The 20,784-nt window shown below is 34.3% G+C and overlaps 1 protein-coding gene across 1 annotated transcript in view; it reads left to right on the forward strand.

Annotated features, from left to right (window-relative positions):
• Nucleotides 1-20,784, forward strand: part of EYS (EGF-like photoreceptor maintenance factor) — a 159,548-nt gene that overhangs the window by 131,637 nt on the left and 7,127 nt on the right. Inside the window, 3 exon segments of the mRNA XM_028097634.2 lie at nt 1,664-1,783; nt 1,786-1,831; nt 10,419-10,549. Of these exon segments, the coding sequence (XP_027953435.2) occupies nt 1,664-1,783; nt 1,786-1,831; nt 10,419-10,549 (297 nt within the window).

Here is a 20,784-nt window from a genome sequence, read left to right on the forward strand (position 1 = left end):
TAGGTAGTGAGTATTTTATTAGTCACCATGTCCACACGAATTCAGAATGACTACTTTTCCTTAATCAATTAATCAATTAATTAATTTTTCAGATTATTTCTCATCTTCAGTGTTGATTCCAGCTAGTTATATGGCCATTTATTAAGTAATATAGAGGCTTCTACTTTAATATTCATATTTTGTCTAGCTATTAGGAAATTGTATTGTGAATCCAGGTAAAAGGTCACCATAGCTTGAAACAGTGAGTACAAAGATCACTTAGTGTAGAAATTGCAATAAAGGAAATTTCAGATGTTTGTGATTCTTTGTGCCCCATGACTCAGCTGTTCTAACCTTGGCTAGTTGGGGGGAATTTTCTCACTGAAAGCTTGGAGAGTTAGAAATAAATGTAGGGTATGCTCTAAACAGAATATGTAATAGTAGTCTGTCCCCAGGGTTTAAATTTATCTTATTAGTTTATGCCATTCTAAAACCTCAGTAAAGTAGCCTGTATTAAAACTTAATGATGGCTTGAATGTGACTTGAAATTGTTTTAAATTTTATTAATTCCATTGTGGATGTAACCAGATATGAATTCTGTCTTTGAAGATACTAGGGATCACCATAGGCAAATCATATTATTAGAAAATATGCCTTAATCATATTAAAATATTTTCAAATGATATACAAATTTTTAAAAACCCAACAAATTCTAACAGTACCTTGGCATTTCATTGTGTTAATCCTATTGATTCACCTGTGCCTTAAATAGTGTATCTCTTAATACCATAATTACTTTTAATTTGTAATATACATGTTCATATACCACAGAAATTGTGACTTCTTAAGAGGAAAAGCCCAATTAACTTAGGTCTGGGTGGAAGCTGAACACGTAAGTCTCAGAAACTGGATAATCATTATGCTATTCCTGCTGATTGGTTTTCTTCTGTAGAAAGTGTGAGTGCTAAGTGGAGCATCTCTTGGCATTGTGATGTGCCTTCAGTTAGGGGAGCAGCCCTGGGCTTCTCTGGAGGCCCTGACTGGCCGGTGCTCTGGGACTCCTGGCTCTGTCATGAACTCATTGGAGGGGCAGCCCTAGGCTGGGGCACATGCTGGGTCATGTACAAAGCTCTGGTGTCAGAGCCATTGGCACAGTTGTTTTAAATCTATCTGACCCCTGGCATTTGGTCAGAGTACCTCATGGTGCCCTACTGGTCAGGGACTTCTTCTGGCTACAGTGGGATCCCTGGATGGTCATGGTGTCTGTCCCACCCTCAGGCTGTGTGCTTAACAGGACTAAAAACCCAGGCTAATACACACTAGGGAACATACCTTGTCATATATATATATATATATATATATATATATATATATATATATATATATATATATATATATATCCCAGAAAACAGAGCATAAGGGACTGTTGTGGATTGAGGAATGAGTCAATCTAGACAAAAGAATATCACATAAGCATTTTGAACATGAACATGATGAAAGATGGTACAGAAAGAGAAGTTAAAAGAATAAAAGAAACAAACAAAGGTAGCATAAAGGGTATGCCTTATAAACTTTAATTGGTACTTTTAGAAATCAGCTGTATATTTATGTATATTTATAAGCAGAATACTTATAAACATATTTCAATAAGATGTATATCATTTTGCATTGTTTCCTTTTCTAGTATGTATGTACTTTAGAGTGCGCAAGATACTCATGTTGGATTGTAAAGAATGCTTGCTTAATTCATCTGTACCCCTGCTACTGTGGAACCATCAGCCATGATATTTGCCAACCTAAATCCATCATCCTCCTCAATTTAAATATGTGTGACAACTGGGATTTAAAGGTAATCCAATTTATTTCTTTAAAATATGCCTGAATCACTTCAAAATCTATTAGGTAAGTATGTTTTCCAATTATACAAAATATTTTATATCTCAAAACAAAATAAGGTAAAAAATGTATTTAATACTATGTTCTCTGATTTGTTCCTTTAATAGACGTATGCTTAACACCCACTACATCCCAGGAATTCTGCTTGGTGCAAGATATATAATAATGAGGGGTGCCTGGGTGGCTCAGTCGTTAAGTGTCTGCCTTAAGCTCAGGTCGTGATCACAGGGTCCTGGGATCGAGTCCCCCATCGGGCTCCCTGATCCTTGGGAGCCTGCTTCTCCCTCTGCTTCTCTCTCTCTCTCTCTCCCTCTGTCTCTCATGAATAAATAAATAAAATCTTTTTATATGTCAATCATACCCCCAATAAAGTGGGTTAAAAAAACTTCCACTGGATTAGAAGAGATGAATCTTTTGAAGACCTGACTGGATCTCTGAGAGCAAGAATAGAAATAAGATTTGGGAAGAGAGCCATGCCAGAACTAATATGCTGGGTTAAATATTTATATTTTTATTCTAAAAGGAATAGGAAATCACTGTTGAGTTTGACACGTTTAAAAAACGATCAAGTGGAGAATGGAAAATTGATAGAATTAGTTGCATATTCGTCATCTTGTGAGGGGATGGAAGCTTGAAATACATGGAATTTCTTGTTTATGAAGTGAATACAGACAGCAAGTGACAGTGGTGTCAATGGGAATTCTAGGTTTCTAGCTTTAACACTTGAAATAATTCCAACACATTTTATTAAATATGTTTTAATTGTTTTATATGATGGCAGTTCTTATTTCAAAATCTATTTTGATAAACATAATTTTCTGTTCTATGATTACACTTTGTATATTATTTGACTTAGCTCATGCAAATTGATCGACATTCTTAGCACTGTATGGTACTTCAGTTAAATCTTTTAAAGACTATTTCTTCTGTGAATGATATTCTGGCATTATAGTTTATCAACAATCACCAAATGAGTATATTTGATATGTCTGTTCTCAACTAATGGCTTATTTTATTCAACTGACAACAACTGCACTTAGAGCACTACTATTATATTAAAATGGTGTTGAAGTAAACTAACAATTAGCTTTATAGACAGTAGACATGATAATTTATTTCATTATGCTCTAAAATGATATTCTGGAGAGTTAACAACCCCTAATGACAGAAATAGTTATCGGTTCATTAAACAAATCACACTCAACACCAAAAGTGGTAGAAGAGAGCAGTGACTTGTTGATTATTTTATGCTAGTGCTAAAAGGAACTCAGGAGATTGTATTATGAATACTTACTATTTTAAAAATGACACAAAACAGGCAAACAAGAACAACAACTGCGGTTAGAGAAGTTACCTGATATATTTGGTCTCAGGACTATTTAGGGATTGTGTTAATTTAGTGGTCTTAAACCTTAGCCACATATTCTAATCACCTGAGGAACTTTTAAAACCTACTATTGCTGGGCTTGCATTAGAGAACAATGCAAGTGGTACAGTAGTAAGGTGGACATAGAGACCTTGAAAGGCTGCCCAAATGCTTTACATCCGCAGTATGAGAAACATAATTTCCTGTTCCCAGCCCAATCAGTTCATGGACTTCAGGGCCTCCATCATTGTTATACTCGATTTTCCTTTGTCTCAAAGTAGAAATAATGCATGTATACATTCACTAAATTATAAACATTAAATTTTTGAGAACCAAAAATAGCTACAGGGAACATATTCACAAAAATAAAATAGTAAATATATTTTTAGGAAAAATAAGAGGAGTAATAGGAAATCAAACAGCTTGTTGATAAATGATCTCTGAGTAAACATTATGAATGATAAAGTAAAACAAATAGATTTTTTAGGACATGGGGTAATATGAAGTCAAAACTGTTCATACATAAATTACCTTTGAGCAGTGAACATCAAGGTAATGTAAGTGTATTTAGTCATTATCCTTTCATGAAACTAAGTTCAGAACTTAATGAACATAAGCTGATGATTACAAAAATAAGAATTATGTGACCTCCACCTCTGAGAATCTAAATGACTTGGGCTGTCCAAGCTAAAGAAGGCAGTGTGATGAAGCTAAATAGTCAATAAATAGTTAAGTAGGGCTACCCAAATTGCTTTTTACTGCCAGTAGAAAGATTCAATAAAACGATTCTCCCAGTAATGTTTTCAAAACAAAAAAGAAGTTAGGATAAATTTTGAAAGTATGTAAATAGAATTACATGTTTTATGTAATTCTTATTTTTTTTCTGGTTGATGCTGTTAAGATCTCATTTCCTTTTTTTCTCATAAAATATAATTGAAGAGGAACATTAAAATCAAGCTGGTAAATTTGCATGGTGTGCATTAATTTTACCAGTAGTAAAATTATTTTTAATTAAGAGATTTTTCTACCAACTAAATGAAGTGTCTTACACGCCCGATCAATTCTTGCCAATATGATTGCTCTACAAAGAAGGGATGATAATTAATTAGAAGAAGCCCCTTCAAGGACAATTGGTCTACAGTGCACAACTTAAGAAAGAGCTGGCATGCACTGTTTCTTTTCAATGTCATCATCTATGTTCATTATATGTATTATTAGGTTTGAGAAAAGGAGATACTGACAGAGTGGATAATGAGTTATGAAGTGAAATAAGATAATATGAATCATAGTTAAGAAAAGATGAAATCATAGCAAAAATAAAGAGATAAGTTCTCTGAATACCTTTCTTTTTTTTAAAGCTTGTGATCGTTAACAACTTTGTTAACTGAATGTGAAACACGCATTTACAACATTTAATATGTGATAGTGAAGTATTATTTTTTCTAAATGAATGAGTTCTGTGCTTCTGAATTGATATAGCAAACCAATATGTACTTTAAATTCTCTTTTTTTCTTTATGAAGTAGTAGATCTTATTTGTGGTAAAAGATATTGTAAGATATTAATTATAGTCTATTCATTTAAATGACTTTTATAATTTTATAATGATTAATTGGAGATTGGAAATTCCTGTATCTCCAAAGCAATCTTGATTAAGAGTACTTTTTCTTATTATACTGCTCCTCTTTCAAGACTTTTGTTAAATACCTGCTGTTATTTCTATATTCATTTAAGATTTTCAGGCCTTGGCGTGCCGGGGTGGCTCATCTGCCTTTGGCTCAGGTCATGATCTCAGGGTCCTTGGATAGAGGCCCACATTGGGCTCCTTGCTTAGCGGGAAGTCTACTTCTCCCTCTCGCTCTCCCTTTGTGCTCGCTCTCTCAAATAAATAAATAAATAAATAAATAAAATCTTAAAAGAAAAATAAAAGATTTTCAGGCCTTCAAGATTTAAAAAACAAATCTGAGTTTTAAAAACCAAATGTATTTTAGTAGTTTTCACTTACATTACCTATAAAAAATTTTTACAGTAACAGGATTATGTTAATTATTAAATAAAAATAAGTGGCTTTCATATACAGAGAAGAGCCAATTAAAGGATTTAGTGGAAAAAAAACAGCAGTGAAAATATTAAAATACCCAGGTCTAAAATTAACAAAAATGTTACATGAGTTCTACATCGAGAAAACTTTAAACATTGCTATAGTATAGTTACAAATACACAAATCTGGGGGAAAAAAATTCTACAGATATGCCATGCTATTGGAAAGGAGACCTAATGTATTAAAGGTTTCAGATCTCCATATTCTTTCATATATTTATGAAGATTTCAGTGAAATAACAACAATGCTTTTATATTTGTTTTATTTAAGTCCACTTGGAAAACTAAATAAATAAAACCAGCTAGACTCTGTAAAAGTGCATTATGTGGGTCGTGGGGCAGAGATTTATTTCCACCAAATAATAAAGCATATTATATAGCTTCAATAATGAAGAGCATGGTACTGTTGCATTGATAGTCAAAACTGTGCAAATACAACGTCCAAAAATAGAATCAAGTCATACAGAAAATTTAACATCTAATAGAATTTCCATCTCAGTCATTAGGGTAAATAAGAATTGCACAGTAATTGAGCTTGAACAACTGGATCGTCATCTGGAAAAAAAAAAAGTCTGATTTGTATCTTAACAGAATACTCTGAGTTAAATTCATATCAATAAAAGTTTTTAAAACAAAAATTTAAATGATAAATATATCAGGAAAATGTTGGATAATTACTTTATAAATTTGGATGGGGAAGACCTTTTTCAGCTACCAACAAAAATTTAGTTGCCAGAAAGAAAAGACTAGTCATTTGACTACATGACAAGAAAAAGTGTCTATGGATGACATCATGGAAGAAGTCAAACAGCAAAACAAACAAAAACTGTTCAGTAGTCATAAAAAGTATTCCTAAATATATGAGAAAGTGTTCAGCTTTACTCATAATGAGAACAAAGCAGATTTTAAAAACATCATAAATATATAATTTTTCTCTTATAAATATGGCAAAAATTTGAGAGCTTTTATACATTGCTCATGAAATGTAAAATCACTATAAAATCTGAGCAAGGCCATTTCACAATATCCATCAATATTATAAATGTGTATACTGTTTGACTTACCTTTCCCATCACACATGCTCCCATCCACATGCTAAGTAATATATGTACAAGATTGTAATTGGCATCATTGGTTATTTGAGCAAAAGAATGAACACAAATGTAAAAAAGATTATGCAATACTCCTTGTACTGATATGGCAATTCATGAGATATATAACACAGAAAAAGAAAGGAAAGCATGCAGTAATGTGGAATTGCATATGTAACAAGCCACCTTTTGATTTTTTATATTCAACTTGTAGTTATCTCCCTGGAAGCCTTTTTCTATGTTCTTTGCTCCAGTGTTCTGAAATTCCACTACGTTGGGATTTATGTTGCAGATCATAAATTTTTAAAATTGAGTTAATAATTGCCATATAACATTATGTTAGTTTCAAATGTATAACATAAGAATTCTATATTTGTATGAATTGCAAAACAGTCACCATAATAATTCTAGTTAATATCCATACCACACATGGTTACATTTCTTTTCTTGTGATAAAAACTTTCAAGATTTACTCTCTCAGCAACTTTCAAACATACGATACAGTATTGTTAGCTATAGTCACCATGCTGTACATTGATCCCATCCCCAGGACTTATTTATTTTATAACTGGAAGTTTGTACTTTTTGATCACCATCAGGTGTTTCACTTATCTGCCACTCCCCACTTCTGGCAACCACAAATCTGTTCTCTCTATCTATGAGTTTGTTTTTTCTTCCCTTTTACATTCTACATATAAGTGAAATATACTGTATTTATCTTTCTCTGTCTGACTTATTTCACTTAGCATAATGCCCTTAAATTCCATCTATGTTATTGCAAACAGCAAGATTTTCTTCTTTTTTTAGGACCAAATAATATTTCTGTGGGGGGGGGGGGTGCGCGCGTGCGCGTGTGTGCACAGGTGCTATTCATCCACTGATCGGCAATTAGATTGTTCATGCCTTAGCTATTGTAAATAATTCTGCAGTGAACATGCGGATGCATATATCTTTTTGAATTAGTATTTTTGTTAACTTGAAATAATTACTAAGAACTGGAATTGTGGGACCATCTAAGAGTGCTATTTTTAATTTTTTGAGGAACCTCCATACTGATTTCCATAGTGGCTGCACCAATTTACATTCCCATGACTGTATTCTTGTTCATGTGTAAGCACTTGATAAACCTTTTATATGGAAGCATGTGCCTTTCAATTTTGGGGTAGTCTTTGTATTATTTCACTAATAATCCGTCTTTTCTCTTTCCTATTTCTGTGACTCTAAGTCCAAAAATTTGATATTGCCTTTTCTAAATTGATCTCATTTTCTCATAATTCTTATCTTTTCCATTTCTTTTTATTTTGCCCTATTTTCTACTCTATTCCCCCAATTAAATATATGAAAACTAGTGTTGAATTTTTATTATTTTTTTTACTTTTCTAGACATTTTTACTCTTATCTAAATTGTACATTTCCATGACATTCTGTTCTTTTATTTAGATAAAACAAGTTTTCTTGTAATTCTAAGATTATTACAGTTTTGATTAATTTTAAATTTTTGTCTTCCATTCAGTGTCTCTGTTTCTAAGTATTTTTAATGATGGTTTGTTCTTTCTTATTTGGAACCTTTCTGCCAAATGTTGGATAATCATATTTAATGGCGATGACATAACAATACTTATTGGAAGCTTACCATGTGAACATGGGTTTTGATAAATGGCAGCTCTATTGGAGGATTTCAAGTTGACAGCTGGCCATTCAATGGCAGAATTCCAATGAGCTTGGTATCCTTGAGGCAGGAGACTCTAAGATCCTCTTTCTCCTGAGAATAAACCTTGAAAATTATTTGTTTGTGGGCCAGCACCGGAATGAGTGGTGGGTCAGAATAATTATCTGGATTTGTGATTTGAAAAAAAAAAGCTATGTCAACTACTTTCCCTGTTGCCAGAACCCAGTACTACATTCTCAGATATGTTTAAGTCCTGAGCATCTTAAGATATCTGCCAAGTACATGAATTTGTTTTTTTATAAGTACGCCCTCTATTTACACTTTTGTCTTTTGATTATTGCCATTCCGATAATTTTGTCACTACATTTCCAGCACCTTTTCAGCTTCTTGAAATTTATTGAAAATATTTGCTCAAAAAGTATTTGCTCACTGTTGCCTCCTCCTCATTCTCTTTGTGAGTTAAGACTTTTATTTTATCATTACCTCCTTTTTGAGGCTTTGGGAGGAAGAAGGGATGATATCTCAGGTCCAAATATTTAATCAGATACATCATTATAGAAAACTCCGTGCCTATAAATTGGACAACTTAGATGAAATGGATAAATTCATAGAAAAATACTAGTTGATGAACTGATTCAATAATATAGAAAAAATCAGAATAGTCCTATAAGCTCTAAAATAATTAAATAGTTTTAAAATATATTTCCACAAAGAAAACCACTGGAAATATATTGTCTTTATCAAAGTTCTCCCAAATATTCAATAAAGAGTTCATCTAATTCTATTTAAACTCCTTCAGAAAATAGAAAGGAGCATTTATCAATTGATAATATAGAATAGGATAGCCATATTTGAGTTATTTTATCTCAGCACATTGAAGATCTGATTCTTATTGGCATCATTAAATTTACTGATATTTTCTTCTCTTGTGGCTGACCTGCTAATAATCTCACCCACTGGTTATTTTATTACTAAACTAGTAATAATTTTTATAATCTTAAAATTACTAGCAGTTAAATTACACTGGTAAGGTTGAAAGGTTTGGAACATTCCTCAAGGCTTCCTACCTTCTTCCTTTTTTTTTTCTAGAGTTACATATAAGATATCTAAATAGACTTGCACACAGCAGGAAGATTTCAGCTTGTGAACCATCTCTACAATTCAGTTGTAAGTTGTGTTATTGTAAGAAAATAATATTTTCTAGGAAGTCATGCCTCACAAACACTAGATTTTAGGTTTGTTAACCATAAGCAATTCTAAAACAGGACTATTTGCTAGGATTCTGTGGATAAATATTATCTACCTAACAAATTTTATTGGTCACTTTACTAGGAGGCTTAGTTATGTTTAAGAGAAACTGTATTCAGTCTCCTATGTTGTTTCACTACCTGAAAATTACACCATTAATAAAAATCACAAGTTCTAGGTTCAGCATAATTAGTTTCTTTCTTTCCACAATTCTGGGATATCTTTGTTTGTTTTTTTACATTTCATTTCCCAAATTCTCATTCCCTTATTCCCTGTTTACCAATTATATTAACCATTTTCTATAGATACTTCAACATATTTATCATAGATATTTTACAATCTTTATATAATTCTAAGTCTGGGTCATCTGTTTTTACTCTTTCCTCTTGAATATAGGTCACATTCTTTTGCTTTCCTGCAATGTCATTTTTTATTGAATTACAGATATTATGTCTAACAGAGTGCAAAATAGCTAAATTATATATGTATATATATGCATATCTATATTTATACTGACACCTTCCCACCCCCACATAAATGCACTCCCTTCTTTTTTATCAGAGGGCTAGGATGAGGTGCTAATGATTTTTCTATTATAAAGATTTTAAGGATGTTTTCCAAATATCTTTTGAAATAATTGCTTGTGCAGCTATAGTATATAAAGAATAAAAGTGCTTTTAATACAAAATTTATTATATTTGTATCTATTAAATCATCTTTATAATCATTAATTGGAAATTTATTTGACATTTAATTATTTTAAAAAATACTCTGACCTGGAATATGTGTCTTGTTTTGATGCTCTATTTCTCAGTTCATTTTTAAAATGAGAAAGTTGGGCCTTATTCTACTTTGTCTTTATCAGATTTGGTATTCTATACATATAGAAGTTTATTTTGTGATAGACATTGTCAAATTGATATTACCAAGTAATTTGACGACTGTCTTTGATAATTTCATGTAAATTTAAGTTTGTGAAAGATTATTTAATTTTCAGTCTCTTTGAAAGGATCTGAAGATGGAAGTTATGAAGCAGCTATTATTATTATTATTATTATTATTATTGATGCCTACTGCTTTCTCTCTGCAAATTATTATTGATGCCTACTGCTTTCTCTCTGCATCTGAAGATGCAGTCTATGTGAACACATCTGAAGACCTTGATTACGTACGTTGGTTCCTATGTGAAGGAACAATAGAGGTAAGGTACATTTATGTAGTAGTTCCTGATTTGTCTCTTTAACTCATAATTTTCTGATTTGAAAAAAAAAGCTAAAATTGCTACAGTTGCACATTCAGGTTCAATATGTGTGTGTAGATGAAATATAACCTCAGAAACAAATTCTCAACAATCTACTTGGAAATCTTTCATTTTTTTACGCTTTAAACGATAGGTAATAAAAAATTATTTCATTTTATCTCTAGTCTTTTTGTGTTCTATTCATGCTAGAGTTTGTTGACCAATTAAAGCCTCTTGAACACAGTTGTGATTATGTCACTCTTTTTTTTTTAAAGATCATAAAGCATTCCCATTGCCTTTTGGAATATACATACATTTCTAGGAGATATCTAATCTCTGGACAATTTTACCACATTACAATTATGGGGCCTAAGGCAAGAATACAAGGAGTGGCCCTCAATTCCCCATCTCATGTCTATCTCATACAAATTAGGTAATATTATCAAACAAATAACAATAAGAAAAATTTTAGAATCAATTTTAAACAAATAAGGAACTTGTTATCAAAGAGATTGAGGAATTTTCCAAAAAGTTTAGAGAATTAACAAAACCTTAATTTGGTTATTTTATAGAAACAAAAACCATATTCTAACTTTATGTTTGGTATATATTTCATATGAAATTTTCAGTAAAGCCTTTTCATTATGAATAAAGCTATTAACACCGAGCTAACATTATAAAAAATAATACAAGTCACTATTTACTTCAAAAAGAACCAGCTGGAGGGATGCCTGAGTGGCTCAGTCAGTTAAGCATCTATATTTGGTTCAGGTCATGATCCCAGGGTCCTGGGGTCAAGTCCCACATCAGGATCCTTGCTCAGCGGGGAGCCTGCTTCTCCCTTTGCCTGTCTGCCTGCTCTGCCAACAGCTCCCCCTGCTTGTACCCTCTTTCTCTTTCTCTCTCTGACAAATAAATAAATAAAATTTTTGAAAAAAAAAAAAAAAAGAACCAGCTGGAGAGCATTACAAAAACAGGCAAATAGACTTCAAATTTCTCAGAACTTTTAATTTCACTTAAGCCCTCAAATATATACATATTTTTAAAATTCACAAACATTGGCATTAAGCTTAATATAGTTTTACATGAATGTATTTAGCCATTCAAAGATGCATGACTATGCAGATAGATGATTAAAGTTTTAATCTTTAAGATATATTTAATTTTATCAGCATATAAAAGAGCATTACATATTATATTAAATTTACGAATTAAGTAAATGCATACCTTCTCTTAGGAAACAAGCAAGCAAATCATAGTTATCTTGTATACATATTTCTATTTCTCTGTATTCTTTAAAAATAATTACCAAATTTAAATAAAGTAATATTTGCTTTTTTAGACTCAAGAAAAAACACAAAGATAGCAATCCAATAACTGTTAGTTATTTTATTTTTTCATGAGCACACATTTTATATCACTTTGACAACTTTTATGTTAGGCAAAATAAACATAGATATACGCATATAAACATAAATATACATCACTTAATATTTGCATGTCCTAGTTTTTATTCTGTAAGGAAAAGGGATAATTTAAAATTATATTTAGAGAATAGTATTTGTATATATTTCTTACTCAAAAGTTGTGCAGGTATCCAATAATAATTTGTTAATTCAATTTAATGTCAGTATAAAGTCTTGATGTTAACCAAAGATTTGGAAATTGCAGTTTACACCATCATGTTAAGTCCTTTTGATTTGTAGTATCATCAGTAAAACATTCCAATACATAAATGTAGTAGAATCAATAAGAATTCACAAGATTAAAAACCTTTTAAATGATATCCATTATTAAAATTTCAATTATTTCAATTTGATATTTTTGTAATAATAATCTAAGGAAACAATGATAGAATAGTTCTTTATTTTAGTTCTTTATTTTATTTTTTTAATTGTATTTTATTATGTTATGTTAGTCACCATACATTACATAATTAGTTTTTGATATAGTGTTCCATGATTCATTGTTTGTGTATAACACCCAGTGCTCCATGCAGTACGTGCCCTCTTCAATACCCATCACTGGGCTAACGCATTCCCTCACCCCTCTCCCCTCTAAAACCCTCAGTTTGTTTCTCAGAGTCCATAGTCTCTCATGGTTCATCTCCCACTCTGATTTCCCCCCCTTCATTTTTCACTTCCTACTATCTTTTTTTTTTTTAAACATATATTGTGTTATTTGTTTCAGAGGTACAGGTATGTGATTCATCAATCTTACACAAATCACAGCGCTCACCATAGCACATACCCTCCCCAACATCCATCACCCATCCACCCCATCCATCCCACCCCCCCACCACTCCAGCAACCCTCAGTTTGTTTCCTGAGATTAAGAGTCTCTTATGGTTCGTCTCCCTCTCTGGTTTCATCTTGTTTCACTCCCCCACCCCTTCCCCTATGATCCTCTGCCTTGTTTCTCAAATTCCTCATATCAGTGCGATTATATGATATTTGTTTTTCTCTGATTGACTTATTCCACTTAGCGTAATACCCTCTAGTTCCAACCACATTGTTGCAAATGGCAAGAATCAGGTTTTATGATGGTTGCATAATATTCCATTGTGTGTGTGTGTGTGTGTGTGTGTGTGTGTGTGTGTGTGTGTGTATCACATCTTCTTTATCCATTCATCGGTTGATGCACATCTTGGCTCTTTCCATAGTTTGGCTATTGTGGACATTGCTGCTATCAACATTGGGGTGCATGTACCACTTCAGATCATTACATTTGTATCATTGGGGTAAATACCCAGTAGTGCAATTGCTGGATGGTAAGGTAGCTCTATTTTCAACTTTATGAGGAACCTCCATACTGTTTTCCCAAGTGGCTGCACCAGCTTGCATTCCCACCAAGAGTGTAGGAGGGTTCCCCTTTCTCTGCATCACTGCCAAAATTGTCATTTCCTGACTTGTTAATTTTAGCCATTCTGACTGGTGTGAGGTTGTATCTCATTGAGGTTTTGATTTATATTTCCTTGATGCTGAGTGATGTTAAACACTTTTTCATGTGTCCATTGGCAATTTGTATGTATTCTTTTCGGAAATATCTGTTCATGTCTTCTGCCCATTTCTTGACTGGATTATTTGTTCTTTGGGTGTTGAGTTTGATGAGTTCTTTATAGATTTTGGATACTAGCCCTATCTGCTGTGTCATTTGCAAATATCTTCTCCCATCCTGTCAGTTGTCTTTTGGTTTTGTTGACTGTTTCCTTTGCTGAGCAAAAGCTTTTTATCTTGCTGATGTCCCAAATTTGCCCTTGCTTCCCTTGCATTTGGCTACGTGTTTAGGAAGAAGTTTCTGTGGCTGAGGTCGAAGAAGTTGCTACTTGTGTTCTCCTCAAGGATTTTGATGGATTCCTGTCTCAAATTCAGGTCTTTCATCCATTTTGAGTCTGTTTTTGTGTGTGGTGTAAGGAAGTGGTCCATTTTCATTCTTCTGCATGTGGCTGTCCAATTTTCCCAACACCATTTGTTGAAGAGATCTTTTTTCCGTTGGACATTCATCCCTGCTTTGTCAAAGATTAGTTGACCATAGAGTTGAGAGTCCATATCTGGCATCTCTATTCTGTTCCATTGATCTATGTGTTTGTTTTTCTGACAGTACCATACTCTCTTGATGCTGACAGCTTTGTAATAGAGCTTGAAGGCCGGAATTGTGATGCCACCAGCTTTGCTTTTCTTTTTCAACATTCCTCTGGCTATTCGGGGTCTTTTTTGGTTCCATACAAATTTTAGGATTATTTGTTCCATTTCTTTGAAAAAAGTTGATGGATTTTTTTTAAAGATTTTATTTATTTATTTGAGAGAGAGAGAGAGAGCACATGGGGGGGGTCAGAGGGAGAAGCCGACTCCCTGCTGAGCAGGGAGCCCGATGCGGGACTCAATTCCGGGACTCCAGGATCACGACCTGAGCCGAAGGCAGTCGCTTAACCAACTGAGCCACCCAGGTGCCCAAAAGTTGATGGAATTTTGATAAGGATTGCATTAAATGTGTAGATTGCTCTAGGTAGCATAGATATTTTCACAATATTTTTTCTTCCAATCCATGAGCATGGAACGTTTTTCCATCTTTTTGTGTCTTCCTCAATTTCTTTCACGAGTATTCTATAATTTTCTGAGTACAGTATCTTTGCTTTTTGTTAGATTTATTCCTAGGTATCTTATGGTTTTGGGTGCAGTTGTAAATGGGATCGACTCCTTAATTTCTCTTTCTCCTGTCTTGTTGTTGGTGTATAGGAATGCCACTGATTTCTGGGCATTTATTTTATAACCTTCCACTCTACCGAATTCCTGTATGAGTTCTAGTAGTTTTGGGGTGGAGTCTTTTGGGTTTTCCACATAAAGTATCATATCATCTGAAAAGAGTGAGAGTTTCACTTCTTTGCCTATCCTGGTATATTTTATTTATTTTTGTTGTCTGATTGCTGAGGTTAGGATTTCTAGTACTATGTTAAACAGCAGTTGTGATAGTGGACATCCCTGCCATGTTTCAGTTTTTCCCCATTGAGGATGATATCCACTGTGGGTTTCACTTTTTCCCCATTGAGGATGATATCCACTGTGGGTTTTTCATAGATGGCTTTTATGATATTGAGGTATGTACCCTCTATCCCTACATTTTGAAGAGTTTTAATCAAGAAAGAATGCTGTACTTTGTCAAATGCTTTTTCTGCATTTATTGAGAGGATCATATGGTTCTTGTTCTTTCTTTTATTAATGTATTTTATCACATGGATTGATTTGCGGATGTTGAACCGAACTTGCAACACAGGAATAAATCCCACTTGGTCTTGGTGAATAATTCTTTTAATGTACTGTTGGATCCTATTGGCTAGTATTGGTGGTGAGAATTTTTGCATCCATGCTCATCATGGATATTGGTCTGTAGTTCTCCTTTTTGATGGGGTCTTTGTCTGGTTTGGGGATCAAGGTAATGGTGGCCTCATAAAACGAGTTTGGAAGTTTTCCTTCCATTTCTATTTTTTGGAACAGTTTCAGAAGAATAGGTATTAATTCATCTTTAAATGTTTGGTAGAATTCCCCTGGGAAGCCATCCAGCCCTGGGCTCTTGTTTTTTGGGAGATTTTTGCTTCAATTTCCTTACTGGTTATAGCTCTGTTCAGGTTTTCTATTTCCTCCCAGTTCAGTTTTGGTAGTTTATACTTCTCCAGGATTGCATCCATTTTTTTCGATTATCTAATTTACTGGCATATATTTGCGTATAATATGTTCTTATAATTGTGTTTCTTTGGTGTTGGTTTTGATCTCTCCTCTTTCATTCATGATTTTATTTATTTGGGCCCTTTCTCTTTTCTTTTTGATAAGTCTGGCCAGGGGTTTATCAATCTTGTTAATTCTTTCAAAGAACCAGCTCCTAGTTTCGTTGATCTGTTCTACTGTTCTTTTGGTTTCTATTTCATTGATTTCTGCTCTGATCTTTATTATTTCTCTTCTCCTGCTGGGTTTAGGCTTTATTTGCTGTTCTTCCTCCAGCTCCTTTAGGTGTAGGGTTAGGTTGTGTATTTGAGACCTTTCTTGTTTCTTGAGAAAGGCTTGCATTGCTATATACTTGCCTCTTAGGACCGCCTTTGCTGCATCCCAAAGATTTTGAACAGTTGTGTTTTCATTTTCATTTGTTTACATGAATTTTTTAAATTCTTCTTTAATTTCCTGGTTGACCCATTTATTCTTTAGTAGGATGCTCTTTAGCCTCCATGTATCTGAGTTCTTTCTGATTTTCTTCTTGTGATTGAGTTCTAGTTTCAAAGCATTGTGGTCCAAAATATGCAGGGAATGTTCCGATCTTTTGGTACTGGTTGAGACCTGATTTGTGACCTAGGATGTGATCTATTCTGGGAGAATATTCCATGAGCACTAGAGAAGAATTTGTATTCTGTTGCTTTGGGATGGAATGGTCTGAATATATCTGTGAAGTCCATTGGACCCAGTGTATCTTTTATAGCCTTTATTTCCTTGTTGATCTTTTGCTTAGATGATCTATCCTTTTCAGGGAATGGGGTGTTAAAGTCCCCCACTATTATTGTATTGTTGTTGATGTGTTTCTTTGCTATTAATTGGCTTATATTAATTGGCTTATATAATTGGCTGCTCCCATGTTAGGGACATAGATATTTACAATTAGATCTTCTTGTTGGATAGACCCTTTAAGTAGGATATAGTGTCCTTCCTCATCTCTTATTATAGTCTTTGTTTTAAAATCTAATTTGTCTGATATAAGGATTGCCACCCCAGCTTTCTTTTGATGTCCATTAGCATGGTAAATGGTTTTCCACCCCTCGCTTTCAATCTGTCAGTGTCTTTGGGTCTAAAATGAGTCTCTTGCAGACAGCATATAGATGGGTCTTGTTTTTTTGTTTTTTTTTTTTATCCAATCTGATTGCCTGTGTCTTTTGACTGGGATACTTAGCCCATTTATATTCAGAGTAACTGTTGAAAGATATGAATTTAGTGCCTTTGTATTGCCTGTAAGGTGACTGTTACTGTACATTGTTTGTGTTCCTTTCTGGTCTATGTTACTTTTAGGCTCTCTCTTTACTTAGAGGACCCCTTTCAATATTCCTTGAGGGCTGGTTTGGTGTTTCCAAATTCTTTGTTTTTGTTTGTTCTGGAAGCTTTTTATCTCTCCTATTTTCAATGACAGCTTAGATGGATATGCTATTCTTGGCTTCATATTTTTCTCATTTAGTCTCTGATTATATCATGCCAGTCCTTTCTGGCTTGCCAGGTCTCTGTGGATAGGTCTGTTGCCAATCTAATGTTTCTACCATTGTAGGTTACAGACCTCTTGTCCCGAGCTACTTTCAGGATTTTCTCTTTGTCTTTGAGACTTGTAAGCTTTACTGTTAGATGTCAGGGTGTTGACCTATTTTTACTGATTTTGAGGGGGGTTCTCTGTACCTCTTGGATTTTGATGCCTGTTTCCTTCCCCAAATTAGGGAAGTTCTCTGCTATAATTTACTCCAATATACCTTCTGCCCTTCTCTCTTTCTTCTTCTTCTGGGATCCCAATTATTCTAATATTGTTTCTTCTTATGGTGTTACTTATCTCTCGAATTCTACCCTCGTGATCCAGTAATTGTTTATCTCTCTTTTTCTCAGCTTCTTTATTCTCCATCATTTGGTCTTCTATCACACTAAATCTCTCTTCTGCCTCATTTATCCTAGCAGTTAGAGCCTCCATTTTTTACTGCACCTCATTAATAGTCTTTTTGATTTTGACTTGGTTAGATTTTAGTTCTTTTATTTCTCCAGAAAGGGATTCTTTATCTTCCATGCTTTTTTCAAGCCCAGCTTGTTTCTTTATAATCGTCATTCTGAACTCTAGTTCCAACATCTTACTAATGTCCGTATTGATTAGGTCCCTGGCAGTCAGTACTGCCTTTTGTTCTTTATTTTGAGGTGAGTTTTTCCGTTTTGTCATTTTATCCAGAGGAGAATTGATGAATGAGAGAACAAAATGCTAAAAGGGTAACAATGACCCCTGAAAAATATACACTAAACAAATCAGAAGAGACCTGCAACTGGGGGAAAAGAAAGGGAAAGAAAGAAAAGAAAAGAAAGAAAGAAAGAAAGAAAGAAAGAAAGGAGATAAAAATAAAGAACATGATCAAATATGATCAGGCTGGTGAATAAATCAGTGCTAACCACTAGATTTTGTGCATATTTTGGTCTGTTAGAAGCAACTGCCTCCCAAAATTTTAAAGAAAGAAAAGCTTACATATGTACAAAAATAAGAGTAAATATGATGAAAGGATGGAATATAACTGTAAAGATGAAAATTATAAAAGATTTTATAAAAGGAATTAATAAGAATTTGGTTGAAAAATGAAAGAAGAAAACTTAGAAAAAGAAAAAAAAAGGGGAGAGAATGTGATCAGTCAGGAGAGTAGAACAAAGCCATACACTAGAGCTTTAGGGTATATTTTGGTCTGTTAGAAGAAAATATATCTCAAAATTTTAAGGAGAGAACAACTTATATATATACCAAAAATAAGGTTAACTACTATGAAGGTATAGAATATGACCCTAAAAATGAAAAATAAAAAAGATTTTTAAAAAAGGGATCGATAAGATGTTGGTTGAAAAAGGGAAAAAAAATTAAAAATAGAAAAAGAAAAAATAAAGAAAATTTAAAAAAATTAACTTTGAAAGATTAAGAATCACGGGAAAAAAGCCATGAATTCTATGTGCAGTATTCCCCTAGTGCTGGAGTTCTGCCGTTCTCATTGATCGGTAAACTTGGTCTTGGCTGGCTGTTCTTGCTGATCTTCTGGGGGAGAGGCCTGTTGCTGTGGTTCCTAAATGTCTTTGCTGGAGGCAGAATTGACCCTCCCTTGCTGGTCCGGGCTAAGTAATCTGTTCGGGTTTGCTCTCAGGAGGTTTTGTTCCCTGCAAGCTTTCCATACAGCTTTGGAGGACGAGAGTGAAAATGGTGGCCTCCCAATCTCTGCCCGGAGGAGCCGAGAACTCGGGACTCCACTCCTCAGTGCACCGCCAGAGAAAAGCAGTCAGTCACTCCCGTCTCCCTGGTCTCCAGCCACACTCTGTGCTCACCTGGCCTGTGACCCAGTGTTTCTATCTCTGGCACATGACTCCTGTGGAGTCTCCAAACCCAGCAGATCCCTGCAGTGTGCTCCCACGCTGCTCCTCCCGGGGAGGAGGGGGAATCTCCCCAATCTGCCACTTGTTGGATCTCTGCTAGAAGAGCATTGGCCCAACTGTGCCGCAGATCATGGTTTATGGCAACCCTGAGCGGAGAGCCCGCTCCTTGGCTCTGTCTCTGCAGCCGACTTCTCCACTTCGATACCTGTGAGCTCTGCCACATTGAGGTACCCCTGGTCTTCCTGTACCCTGAGGGTCCTGAGACCACACTGTCCCAGCGAGGGTTCCACCCCCTGCCACTGGAGCGACGTCCCTCAGCAGAGCTGACTTCTAAAAGTTCCAATTTGGGGCTCAGCTCCTCTATCACTTTCAGGCAGCAGCTGGTGGAGGCCCCCTTCCCCACCTCTATCTTCATGAATATCCCCTTGGATTCACTTCTCCTCACGTCCTACCTTCCAGAAAGTGGTATCTTTTCTGTTCATAGAGTTGCTGCTATTCCTTTCTTCAGTCTTTTGTTGAGTTTGTAAGTGTTCAGATTGGTTTGATCACCATCTAGATGAATTCCTGGGACCAGACGAAATTTAGTTCTACTCCTCTGTCACCCTCTTCTCTATACTAGAATAATTCTTTAAAAGATATATTAAATCATTCTAATTGCCTAAGGATTCATTTATTTATTGGGAAATTACATAAGCTCTTTTTAATGTAAATAAACCTCAGCATTCATATATTTAAAAAAGCAAGACTTTTGGCTTTGCCAGATTTCTAAGGGCATAATTTTCTTTTCATCTAAAAGACTAATCATATTACACACACAGGTACATATTTTCTGTGTGTTCAATTTTTCGGCAAAGGGAAAATATATAAAGCACAGTTACTCATTGTCCTTTCCTTTCATTTCTGAATGTTTATCTGAATAGTCCTAAAATGTACATATATTGATAGAAAATGTATTTATGATAAAGTAATTTTTAAAAATTTCCCAACCAAAAATAAAATGAAATAGCAATGGGGAGCTAGCTTCAGGCAAATACATGACTATTAAAGGTTAATTATCTTCTATCTTCAAAGAGCAGGAGAGGCTTAAATGCAGAAAAGCTCATTTTCACACACATACACATATACACAACTTATTATTGTAGATAGTTTAAACACTCTTGAAAGTGTACTATAATTATCTACTCAATAAACTCCATCTTCCCATTCTAGTCTCAGGTATCCAATTCTTTGGATTGTTTAGTAACAGTTTAAACAATAACTCACATCCTTGATAATTCCATTGAGCAATATAATTAAAAATCTAGTGCTTATTAATCCCAGAAGCATGAAAGAGGGGCCTTGTGCATTCAACAGAGTAATCTCTCTATTAGACACATGGGATGGAGAGTCTCCTCATGAGAGTCTTTCTTTTTTTGTTCTAATATATCTGTCAAATGAATGATCTTGTTCATGTCAAATTTTCTCCAGAGTGGCCCCTGCAATTTCAGATTGTTCTTTGAGAAAGTATAGCAATTAAAGAGATATGTATCTGACTTAACAACATGAAGGGAGGAATGTGTGGTATTGAAGCTTATG

Source organism: Eumetopias jubatus, unplaced genomic scaffold (assembly GCF_037043125.1).
Source record: "Eumetopias jubatus isolate StellerSeaLion01/CBP00866 unplaced genomic scaffold, mEumJub1_p1.0 scaffold_6, whole genome shotgun sequence".
Classification (NCBI taxonomy): Eukaryota; Metazoa; Chordata; class Mammalia; order Carnivora; family Otariidae; genus Eumetopias; species Eumetopias jubatus.